The sequence below is a fragment of the Hyperoodon ampullatus genome, assembly GCF_949752795.1.
Source record: "Hyperoodon ampullatus genome assembly, chromosome: 16".
NCBI classification, from domain to species: domain Eukaryota; kingdom Metazoa; phylum Chordata; class Mammalia; order Artiodactyla; family Ziphiidae; genus Hyperoodon; species Hyperoodon ampullatus.
In genome coordinates, this window is record NC_136929.1 from 54,720,471 (window position 1) to 54,733,057 (window position 12,587).

At 43.9% G+C, this 12,587-nt stretch overlaps 2 protein-coding genes across 4 annotated transcripts in view; one reads left to right on the forward strand and one right to left on the reverse strand.

Annotated features, from left to right (window-relative positions):
* Positions 1-12,587, reverse strand: part of ENOX1 (ecto-NOX disulfide-thiol exchanger 1) — a gene marked incomplete at both ends in the record, with an annotated part of 282,081 nt that overhangs the window by 59,291 nt on the left and 210,203 nt on the right. For all 3 annotated transcript variants that reach the window (XM_079721567.1, XM_079721568.1, XM_079721569.1), the window contains one exon: positions 10,695-10,751. In XM_079721567.1, coding sequence (XP_079577693.1) covers positions 10,695-10,751 — 57 coding nt within the window. The remainder of the gene's footprint in view (positions 1-10,694; positions 10,752-12,587) is intronic.
* LOC307064856 (prefoldin subunit 4-like) lies at positions 1,475-1,879 on the forward strand (the record flags this gene model as incomplete). Its single annotated transcript, XM_079721570.1, has 1 exon — positions 1,475-1,879. One exon carries the CDS (start codon positions 1,475-1,477, stop codon positions 1,877-1,879), a length of 405 nt encoding a protein of 134 aa, XP_079577696.1.

The window sequence follows — 12,587 nt, forward strand, 5'->3', positions numbered from 1 at the left end:
CAGTGTGTGTGTACGTGTGGTGAGGCGAGCGAGGGATTACACCCACATAGGTTTGGGGGCTTTACATAGGTCGCACTTGCAGACCTTTCTCCTAGTTTCAAGTCATCTTTCTCAAAGCTGGCAAATGGCAAGAAACTGTGCAAATTAGATTCTGAAAGTCTCATAAACATAAGTAGCTCATCAGCATACACCGAACAGTCTGGAAACTGTCCAGACAAAGAAAGGCACTCTGAAATCTCACAAGGAAGCTGACATAACAATAAAAATGATGGTGATGCAGCATCATGGCCACAAATCTCTCCTACAAGGGCAATTTCAGGGCTGGGAGGGCTGAGGCTTAGAGGATTTTCTTGGGGGAAGGAAAAAAAAAAAAAAGAGAAATCTTAAAACAGCAACAACAACAAAACCTATTAAGTGTTCCAAGGCTGATGAGTCTTTCTAGAAAGAACGTAAAATGTGAAGCCCTCTTCCACTGGGCAGGGGCAGTAGCTTTCCTCCCCAGCTCAACGTTTGCTCTGCCTGAATTAGGAAGAAAGACGTGGAGGGAGTTCAGGCTGAGGTGTGGCCTGAGGAAGTTCCAGGTGGCTACAAACAGCGTGCCTGGTGCCTGGGAGAGCAGTGTGGCTGGGTGCCCCTCTGGGCGCGGTGGGCAGGCCGGGAGGGAGGGAGGGGAGGCTGCATTTGGCGCGAACTCACAGCTGGGGCCGCTTCCCCCCTCTCAGGTCCTAGACAGGGTGGGGGGAACGGAGAGGGGCGCCTCCGTCAGAGCAAGGCTGAACGAGCAGAACTCACTTCACTTGCTCACGGGTCGTCTGAAAGGTCCACGTAGTATTTCCAAGTCTGACCTTTATAGTTACCCCAGGAAGCCCATCAATATTGCATCTGCAGATGAATATCTGAGTTGTTTGCTTCGAATTCCAGGATAAACTTCTTTTGGGGTAGAGTTTTCATTACGTGGGCATAGTCGTGCAACTACAAACACACCTCTGGTGAAGGCCGTTTCGCTCCTCCAGTTGGCAGGGACGGGTGGGATGGTGACAGCAGCAAGTGATGAAACTTAGGAAAACTCTTCCCGGCACAGTCTTCTCCACCCCTCTCCCCCTTTTTCCTTCTTCCCACCTTTCCACCTACTTTCCTTCTTTGTCTTCTTCCTACACATTTCCTCAAAGAAATACCACAGTCTAGTGAGTTCTGCGGCACTGTGATGGATGAGGTCTGGAGACGAGCAGTGTGTGTGGTGAGGGAATGACTGCCCTGTGCAGCGTTACACAACCCTCCTGAGACCCAGGGAGTGCTGAGCAGAGAATCCTCGAGCAAGACCAGCATCAAGACGGTGAGCCGAGCAATGCTCGCCCCAGCCCTGGCCGGCACATTTCACACCTCTTCCTTTCCTGGTCTCTGTGGTTAGCAGAAACTAGGAGTGTAGAAATCACTGTAGAACATTTAATATTCTAAAAACAACAAGAGTCCCAAGATGGCGGCCACCATGAAGAAGGCGGCTGCAGAAGATGTCAACGTTACTTTTGAAGATCAACAAAAGATAAACAGATTTGCACGGAATACGAGTAGAATCACAGAGCTGAAGGAAGAAATAGAAGTAAAAAAGAAACAACTCCAGAATTTAGAAGATGCTTGTGAGGATATCATGCTTGCAGACGATGACTGCTTAATGATAGCTTATCAGATTGGTGATGTTTTCATTAGCCATTCTCAAGAAGAAACAGAAGAAATGTTAGAAGAAGCAAAGACAAATTTGCAAGAAGAAACTGATGCCTTAGAATCCAGAGTGGACTCAATTCAGTGGGTGTTAGCAGATTTGAAAGCTCAGCTATATGCAAAATTTGGGAGTAACATAAACCTTGAAGCTGATGAAAGTTAGACATTTTATAATACTTTTTAAAATTTGTTTAATAAACTTGAATATTGTTTAAAATAAATAAATAAAATAAAAACAACAAGTGTCTAGGAAGCCCTATAGCTCCTGAGAAACATAGAGAACTAACAAGAGGGGACGCTCATCTCCTGGTGAATCCCTGTTCCCTGCTGTTTTCAGGTCACTAATCCTGGTGATATGTCAGCAGGAACTGGAGCTGTGTGAGAGAAGGAGGCGCCCCACTTTCCCCTACCATCTCCCAGAGGCACTAGAACGAAGTGCTTCTGTCCACCTTTTGGGCTCCTGGCTTTTTTCACAAATGCTCCTCAACTTTCTTCCTGTTCCGTTTTGAGCAGCACATCAGGCAGTGCTAAGCTGTATCTCCTGGGAGGCCCAGTTCCTGTGACTGAGCTCTCTAGGTTTATTACACTTTAAAATGATATTGCCTGCACTCAAGTCATGTCTGTATATTCCTGTGTGCATCTCTTGTTGATGGTTTTGAGTTTCCATGTATCTTCTTGGCCATATTAGACATAAAAAGTTAAGGTTCTGTTGGGGCTTAGAACTCATGTTGTCCTTTTACTTGGACATTCTTCTCAATCTCATGTGTTCTCTGGAGAGGGTGGACAAGCCTCATTTGGGTAGGGGTGGCCTGGGTTTGGGATCCACACAGAGAACAGGTTCTGCCATCCCTAGACCACCAGGAAGACGCTCTAGTTCACAGCACAAAACCCCCAATAACATGTCTCAGTATCATTCTTCTAAATCATTCACGAAGGCTATAGCATTTGCCTTTCTCTTCAGAATGCAGACATTCTTGGGAGCTATTTTCATCTCCTGTTGAAGAACTCAGTATCCTCTCTATGTCATTACATCCAGACAATATTACTGGTTGTTTATCTCATCACTTACCATGTAGGGGCTGAGCTTTAATCTTTTTAAAGAGTTAGTGGATCTCCCTCTATCCCTAAGTCCCATTCAAATGGAAAAGCATCCCCATTTCAAAAGTGCTTAAATGGTGGATGGATTAACTAATACATTGTTAAAGAATACTCATTGCACACTATGCATGACAGCAAAAACAAATAATATTTTAAAGTCCTACAGCAGGGACTGATGAAATACACTACAGCACACCTGTGGCATGAAGTATTAGGCAGTCATTAAAAGTTGTATTAAGAAAACATTTAATAACATGCGGAAATGCTCATGATTTACAATTAAAAAAATGTATGGCTGTAAAACTGCCCATATAATATGCTGTAAATTTGGTAAAAATGTATATATGTGCACATAGGCGAGGCTGAAGGAAACACAAGGAAGTGTAGACACTAATTTCTGAGTGGTAAGATTGCAGATGATTGTTTTCTTTATATTTTCCACAAAAAGAAAATGGCTCTTTTAAGATAAGAGCATTTGTGTGTGTGGAGGTATTGGATTTATAAAAGTTACCCTCTTCCATTCTAAACAATTGCTTTTGCTTCTGCATCACGTAGGATTATCATTAACCTTTTGGGGGAAGTATATGTGTCTCCAGAGTGGAAAATTTTGGTTTCAGATCTTGATTTTAGCTATATAGGTATTCATGTCTGTGTCAGACCATTTCAGTCAGCACTGAAATTTATGTCTACTTTGGCTGTTTTCATGTCTCCAAACCCAACCTGTCAGCTTTACTAAACATGCGCTAATCCTATTACATGCTCCAAATCCTCTAATGGCCAAGCAGGTCCTACCAGCTCCCGTCCTGACAAAAAGGACTAACTGTAGGCCCTGCTCCAGCTGTGGAAACACATGGCGGGTTGGCAGTGAGGCTTCTGGTAAGGAAACTTCTCGAGTGTTTACTGGAACCAAAAACACTAACCCTGAAGCCAGCTTTGTCAAACTTTGACAGCAGTTCCCTCTCTAATCCTTCCTTGGGGCACATGCTGAGAAGAGAGTTTATGAACAGGGTCTCCTCTGACCATCAGTCCTTTCCGAGGGGGCTGGGTTGGGATGTGCGTGGTTTTTTTCACGTGCAATTCTGGATTTCACAGCAAATGGCGGGGATATGGCTAATTCACAGCAGAAATCGTGGTAAACTAGCTGGAAGAAGGCAGCTGGGTGGGCGCAGGAGGGTGGAGTCGGGGTAGAGGTGGGAATGGAAGCACCAGCAGGAGAAAAGCAACGTTACACAGGCTGTAACTGGAACAAAAGGCCAGAGTCCGGGTGTGAGCATTTAATATGTGAATGGGGCCATATATTACAGGCTAAAGGAAATATCAGTCCATGAAAAGTCCCCCTTATTGATTTTAGACATCTACAGAGCAAGGGTGACCTCAGGCAGCTACAGACATGGGTCCATCTCTCCCTGAAGGAAGACCAAGTGGCTACTGATTTTCCAGTTGAGATTTTCAGGGGTCTCAAAGCTCCCTACATACCCACACGTATATACCACTCCCCTCAGGCTCCCCTCCCCATGGACCCAATCCTTCCAATAAAGGTCTCGTCTCCAGAGAGTTTAGGGAAACGTGCAAACCAGCTACCTCAAGCCCATTCATTATTCGCACTGTGATGTTGACCCAAAGGTGGAGAATGAGTCCTGATGGAATGAGACAGAGGACAAGCAAGTTTTGCTGAGATCGGGGCACGATGACAGAGTCAGCTCCATGTGGGGCAGGAACCACGTCTATATGAGTCACCGATGGATCTGCAGAACCCAGCACAGCACCTGGCACGTGGAAGGATGGAGCAATAATAATACCCAATGCTTCCCGGCCACGTCAACACTGCTTGGCAATGCTCACAATAACCCTGTGAGGTAGCTGCAGTCACTACCTTTGTTTTAGAAGTGGACAGAATGGCGGTGCAGGGTGCAACAAATGGCCCAGGGTCCCCCAGACGGTAAATGGCGGAAGCAGGACTGAAGCCAGGCTGCTTGGTGCCCAGATCTGTTCTTAATCTCTACACTCTGCTGCCTCCTTCAATGAAGACTTGTTGATTTACTGAGTCAAAAGGGGATGGAAGGTGAAGTAAGTCAGACAGATATAGTATGATATCACTGATATGTGGAATCTAATTTTTAAAAAGTGATACAAATGAACTTAGTTACAAAACAGAAACAGACTTACAGATAGCGAAAACAAACTTACGGTTACCAAAGGGGAAACGTGGCAGGGAAGGATAAATCAGGAGCTTGGGATGAACATACACACTATCTATGTATAAGGTAGATAACCAACAAGGATCTACTGTATAGCACAGGGAACTCTACTCAATATTTTCTAATAACCTATATGCGAAAAGAATCTAAACAAGAATGAATATACGTATATGTATAACGGAATCACTTTGCTGTACACCTGAAACTAACACAACAATGTCAATCAACCATACTCCAATAAAATTTTAAAAAAAAGGGGGGGATGGAAGACTGTATTGGAACACAGACTGGGGGCCTTCGTACAGCCTCAGGCAGTGAGATGGTGAGAAGAAAGACCCCCAGGGGCCGGAAGGACCGTGGCGTCTGCAGTCTCACCCCCGGTATCTGCAGGCGCACGCTCCCTGGGCCGGTGCTCCAGTTCCCTGCCATGGAGCCTGTGGAATGGGGCGAGGGAGGGACAGACCTGTGTGCTGAGGTGTTCCTTACTGTCTTGTCTACTCCTCCAGTTCAAGATCGGGGCCTCCAAGAACAGGCCAGAAGTTACAGGAGGGAAGGATAGAGCCTGAGTCCTCTTTGTCCTCTGAGACGATGGTCCCAATTTCCTGTGGGGTTTTTCTTTTTCTTTAGCCTTGTTTGATACATCAGTACGTATATACTCTCTTGTGCTTACGTACCCGAAGGATGGTAAGCAAGTTCTGCAACTGGGCCAAGGGCTCGACGCTAGCAGAGGTTCTGCCATAGGCATCATTAGAATACACGGTTAACGGTAGCTTTCTGCCTCAGCGTGTACTGAACTTGAAGACTGTTCTGCACACAGTATCTCTTCCATATGCTCTTAACATCTTGACGCTGACAAATTTAGAGACAACTTGAGGATTTACTTACTTACAGAGGCCATGTGAAAAACTGAAAAATCTTTTCTCTTTTGTGTTTTTGTTTTATTGTTGGGTGGGAAAGGTGTTCCACTAGACAGTGGTAACCTTCAGTGCCACAGATTCAACCTCTTTCCAGGCTGCGAATGATTTTTGTAACTCCAGTGTGTGAGCCTGAAGTATGCAAGTAGAGGAGGAGGCGGTAAAAGCTTTCCTGTAGCAGAAACAAAGCGGGGGGAGAAAAAATTCATGGAAAGCTTCTAGACCAAATTGTTCTATACGCGGCCGGCTTAAGTAGCCACTTTATTTGATTCCTCCTAGTTGTTCCTGCATTTCTTGCATCCTCTCCTTTCCCTTCCACTTTCTCGCCAAGCGTATGCAGGTTAAGGATCATGGGTGGTGATACCTCTGGGAGGTACCTGGGAGGAAGGTCGTCAAAAGAGATGCAAGGTGAGGACAGATATCAAATTAATTACATTCAATAAAGTAATGAATTAATAGTAAACTTAAGTTTAAATTAAATTTTCAAAGTTTTTAATTTAAGATTTTGATATCTGTTATACATAATGACCAGGGACCAGGTTAGTTATTCAGCAATCCTAGGGGTGAAGAGAGAGCTCGGAGACGGAGACCAAAAGAAAAATCATAGCTTTGCTTTTGAGGAAAGAAAACTGGTTTTGGAATAACTGAAATCTCTGAAGGATCTGTACTAAAGGCTAGTTTTAAACTTGGGTATACTAAAATATATCCAGTTCCAAATACAAGGAAAAACCTGCTTCAAATCTTCAGTGCAGTCCTCTTGGAGAGAAGGCCTTTGCAATTGATCTCAGCTTCTGGCTCTAATGCTTTTAGATTAGCCTTTCAGAAACCTCTTCTCACGGGCGTGAGCTCACAGAAGGTCTTGCGCATGGGGACAAGGGTGGGCTTTGTAAGGGTGCCTCTGTTTGGGGACCTCAAGAATATTGAACAAGGTGTTGGTCAGATACTGTCCTTGCCCAATAAAATATAAAAACAATAGAAAATAATTAGTAACTGACTGACTCTAGGTGCAGCTACGTCTCATAAGCTTGGCTCTTGAGACTAAATAGGCAAAAGAGTTACTAAGTTGCAAGACCGGACACATCTTTTTTTTTTTTTTTCTGACACATCTTTGAGTGGCAGGTGTGCATCTGTCACGCCAACATTCTAAATGCCCAACAATTCTGTTAAGTCTGAATCTCCCTGCCAGACTTCATGACACAGCTATTAATATACAGAATCAACCAGAAACAAATATGAGCAATGCAGACCAAGATTTATGGACGTGTTAATTACGGCATTATTTATAAAATTAAAAAAAACAGGAAGTTAAATGCCTAACACATAGGCACGTGGTTCAGTTAGTTCATATCTACATTACACAGCCATTAAGAACCATGTCTCTGAGGAACATTTACTGACAAGAAGAATACTCATGGTATAATGAGAAATCAATAAGGTACAAAATGGAAGACACTGTGATCATATTTATTGGTTCATTTATTTATGGTTTTTTCCCCTCTGGTCATATACATGCACGTGACTGGGAAGAACTAAAATAAAATACTGATGGTGACTTATCTCTGAGTAATGAGATATTAACTTATTTTTCTCTACCTTTGTATACTTTTCTGTAATTTTCCAGTTTCATACAAACCTTTTCCTTTTCCAATAAAATATATTGCTTTAAGAAAGCAATTGTTAATTCTCGCAAGAATACCCAGCTAAGCCAGCACCAGTCCACTATATAATTATTATTAATAAATGATAATGTACACAGTTCCTATCCCTGCATGTGAATAATCATGGTGAAAAAAAATCTGTATGTCTCAGTCAGTAACCTCTGAGCCAGAAGCTTTAAAGCTCATGATCTGCATTAAAATTCATCCTGTCAAAGCACTACCTACTGTATTGAATATTGCTGATATTGATGCATGAAGAGGGAATTGATACTTGTCAAGGACGTACTCTGGGCCAGGTGTTTATATATGGGGTTTCGCTTAGCATGCTTCTGGATGAGGAAACTGAAGTTCAAAAAGGTCAAATCACTGGCTCTGGTCACATGGCTACTCAGTGATCAAAATGGATTCAAACCCTCTCAGTCTGGCTTGAAAGCCCCCTCTCCTTTCACCACCACAGGGCTGGAGAAAACTTCAGATGACACGTAGCCTTCATTTCAGACATTTAAAAATATCTTAAAATATTTTGCTAGCGCTCCAACTGTGGGGCCAAAATAACTGACCTTTGTTTCTTTTCTTTCACACGACCTAGTGGAGGTGCTGGGGAAACTGCCCAAAGGAGACAACATGACAGACAGAAAAAAGAAGGACAGGTGAATAATCCACCTACTGGGAAACCCTTGAAAGAACAGGCAATTTTTAGAGTTGCACAAACTAGCCTAGCCCTCTGCTCAGTGAGAGAGGAGGCGGCCAGTTGAGATGTCGGGCAAGTGCTACCAGACTCCATCAGTCCACAGATCTCTCCCCGAACCCGCCCCAGCGGGCAAGGTGCTGCTCCCCTCTCTTGCTTGGCCTGACTGAACCCCATTTCTCAACAGTCATTTTTTGGGGTTGATTACAAAGCACACGTCATGGATTCTAGAGAGGTTTTTTTTTTTTTTTTTGCGGTATGCGGGCCTCTCACTGTTGTGGCCTCTCCCGCTGCGGAGCACAGGCTCCAGACGCACAGGCTCAGCAGCCATGGCTCACGGGCCCAGCTGCTCCGTGGCATGTGGTATCTTTCCAGACCGGGGCACGAACCCGTGTCTCCTGCATCGGCAGGCGGACTCTCAACCACTGTGCCACCAGGGAAGCCCTAGAGAGGTATTTTTAAATGTTAAAAACTTTCCTCTAAGAGAGGACAACAGACCTTAAAGATGATCTCTTTTCCCTCTTTCCACTTAACAGTATATACCTTTTGACATTTCTCAAGAAAGAGCCTACAGACTAGATATTGTGTCAGGCCTATCTTTCCACGTAGCATCTAATTGAATTCAATCAGCAGATGAGTCTGTAATCCTAACAACATCCCATGTAGTTAGAACCTCACAATTACAAACTGCTTCCACATCAGTGATGTCATTTGCTTCTCACAGTAAACCTGAAGGAAGGAAAGGGAGGTAATGTCACCCCCATTTTACAGATCAGGAAATTGAGACATACTGCCACTTTGTCTGGCTTATTGGATTAGACAGCAGCTTCCTTGGGAGGCACAGAGGGACTGACTCTGAGGGAGGGGTGCGTATGAAAGTTTCAAAACGTGGCAGTAACGTGACTCTGGAAAACAGAATCCTGAAAAGGGGTTTTCGGGTAAGGATGGGCTAATGAAATACTGGAGCAGGAAGACAAACACTACTTAGGTCACACTGCTGCCTGTGGAGAGCTCTGCGTGAGTGGCTTCCTTCCCTAACTTGCTGCTTTCTCAGTCCTATCTATTCTTCAAAGCCAAACCCAAATCCCACAGATCCAGGAGCCGTTCTTGAGTATCCAGCACAAAGAAACCATAATAACAACACCTTAAGACTTCCATGTGACTTAGCTCATTACATCATGATAAGCTTTTGAGGTAGGCTGCATAGTCAGTTTTACAAATGAAGAAAATGAAGCTCAGAGGGGTTCAGTAACTTGTCAAGCTGACACGGCTAATAAGCAGCAAAGTCTGGATTTCAAACTACATCACATCACAGCGGCCTCACCTTCCCGTACATGTATCACATCTTGTATATTGCCTGCCCACGTGTCCCTTAGTTCATCAGCCTTTTGTTGTAAGTTCTTTGAGGGCAGACACCAAGCCTTGTATTTCTTTCTAACCACCCCCTCCCACAGTGAGCAGAGCCCCATGTACACAGTAGGTTCTCAATAAGCATCATATGTTAAATATCTGTTTGATAGGAACAGTAGTTATTAAGAGGGGTTTTTTGGTGCTCTGAATGTCAGGGTCTCTGCTGTATATAATTAAAACAAGAGTGAACACGGAATGTATAATTTCTCCTCGCTCTAGCTTAATCAGGCATTCATTACCATGTCTGATTCTGTGTTATGTGAACAGAACTGCTCAGTAAGCATCTTCTATGAAGAGGATAGTCAAAGACATACAGATATCAAAGAGATTTTTTAAAAAGGCGAAAACAAAACCATCCAACACATGGAGAGACAACGATCTACATGGCGTACTGTTTCACCTGAGACTAAAGAACGTCCAAGGCAAAGAGAGTACTTGACTAATACTGGGAAATTCAAAAGGTGCACCAAGGAGGAAGCAGAGTGCCAAGTGGGATCCTGTACCATTAGACCCTGTCTCAAGAGGATGGATGCTCTATGCAACTGATCGGGGTCAGAAACAGAGAAAGGTAGGCTTTCAAGGGCTTTTCTGGGAGAAGGGGTTTGCTTTGAAACCTCTTCAGCATAGCAGCCATTTCACTACCCTCTTCGTTGCCAGGCAAACTTAATAAAAACACATGCAATATACAATTTATTACCCTGTTGGGTCTCATTCCATTTGCCCTGCCAACACCTCATTGGTCTATAGCTTTGAAAATATAAAGGGCTCGAATAAATTCACTGAGATGAGAATTTTTATGATAGAGCTTAGCTCAAGTACTCCTATGTTGACATCTGGTAACCTAAGCTAACAGTACCTACCATATTTTATTGCCAAACCACACATTAGTCATCTTAATAAGCCACTGAGACGCAGGGCTTCTGACTTCCTTTGTGTTAAAAAGTGCCACATTCTCATGGGCATTCAACCAACACCAAGCAAGAAGAGCAAACACCAGGTTTGTGGTACCTACATTTGTGTCCTCATGGCTGTGGCCATTGGTCTCGACCAACTCCTTGGTACCCTTCAACTGCAGATTTTAAGAAAAAACAAAACAAAAGAACCCAAATGAATAAGTAAGCATTATCTACTAAGTGTATATCATCCTGTTGACCCTGATTTATCTGAGGCTGCACTTTATGAAACTTCCAACAAGAAAAAACAGATGGAGCACATAATTCTAACGAGTCTTCCTGAAACCAGTTTGAGACCAATATTTTATGAAACCTGATGGCTGGTAAGAAATAAATGGGCCTTGGTCATTATTTTTAAATAATAAAATTAGAAAGCAGTTCCATAGGCATAAAATTGATTCTTAAGAATAATAAATGATTTCATTTCCTTGTTGTATTGCTATTAATTTAAACCCAGCAGTGTTTGCAAGTTGCCACCAGCTAAATGATGTCATACTAACAATTATTCGAGAATTATGTATTTCCCCTTGTTTTAACATGCTGCAGTGTTACTGTACGTGTCCTCCTTGAGACCCTATTTGAATGACTGACATGGTTTCTGGAGGTCTAAAACAAGATGATTTGCTTTTTTTTGGAAAGGAAGAATTGGGAACACATCTCCTTGGTCACCGAGGCATTAGAAGAAAAGCTATTTCTCAAATGAGATTTTTAACAGTGAACATCTGAAAATGCCTCTCCCTCAGAAGGCTTAGGAGTAATCAGTTATCGGGAGATTTCTGGAAACCTTTAATTGGCATTGTATCCTAGCCTGACTTGAAGCAGACACATGAAGACAGAGAATAAGGGCAAAGGGGAGCAGGCGTTGCAGCTGTTGGCCGGTATTTTTTCCTGGCTTATTATGATGCTTAGGAAGCAGCATCTTCTGCATCCTCGTTTTTATGCCTAAAATATTCATGGTGGGATATAAATGCTTAAAGTTTGAAAGAAAATAAATGCACCACCAGTGTGTTTGATTCAAATGTTGGTTCCTTCGGGCTTTTGGTACATGTTAAAATGAAAGCTTCTTTGATTTTTGCCAGGCGATCTCAGACTGCCAGCAAGAAAACCACATGCTCTGCACGCCAAGAGAGAGGCTCTGCCAAAGCCACGGCGCCATGGAGGAGCTGAGTACGGGGCAGCTGTCTGTGGGCCAGTGGGGCAGATTAAGACTCACCTCCACAGCATGCTACTGCTTGAGAAAGAGGCATGCTGCCCTGTGTTCTCTGGGGCTACACCACTGATGCTTCTACACGTAACAAAGACAAGGGAGCACAGGCCACGTGTGATACACACGAGAAGAAAAAGTGCACCTCAGTGACAGCAGTGCCATCTGTTATCAGAGGGCACAAAGGGACTTAAAAATCCCTCTGCTTTCCTGCCTTAAGGTTTTCTTTCCATAGGTGTTCCTCATCTTCCTTTTCATCAACCCTCTCTGCTTGTCCCACCTTGTAACTCGTGCTTCTGGGAGCAAAGAGCGGGGTTGGCTCAGAGGAAGGTTTTGTTACTTCTGCCCTCAATGGCCTGGCTCCCTGTACTCTCCGGAGCTGCTGGTCTCCTCCGGACGGAGGGGCTAACATCTTGTCTGAGGATTCCTGGGCTTGGGAACAGGCTGCAGGTGTTGGAAGCTACCACCTCTGTGAAGGAAATGAAAGGCAGGAGCCAGTGGGGTCTGGTGGGACCTGGGGAAGCTGCATCTTAGCAAACAGAGAGCTTAGGGAATGAGCCTGCCTTCCCTGGGCTGAGGGTTACGGACGGTAAGGGTCTGCCCTCACGACCTGTTCCTTCTTTTCAGGATTTCCATCAAGTGGCAGTCATTTTAAAGAGCAAAATTCCAAGTCTTCAGAGCAGGATATATCTTTTCCTGTGTGTGTGTGTGCGTGTCTATATAATACAGTAAGTCCCCTACATATGAA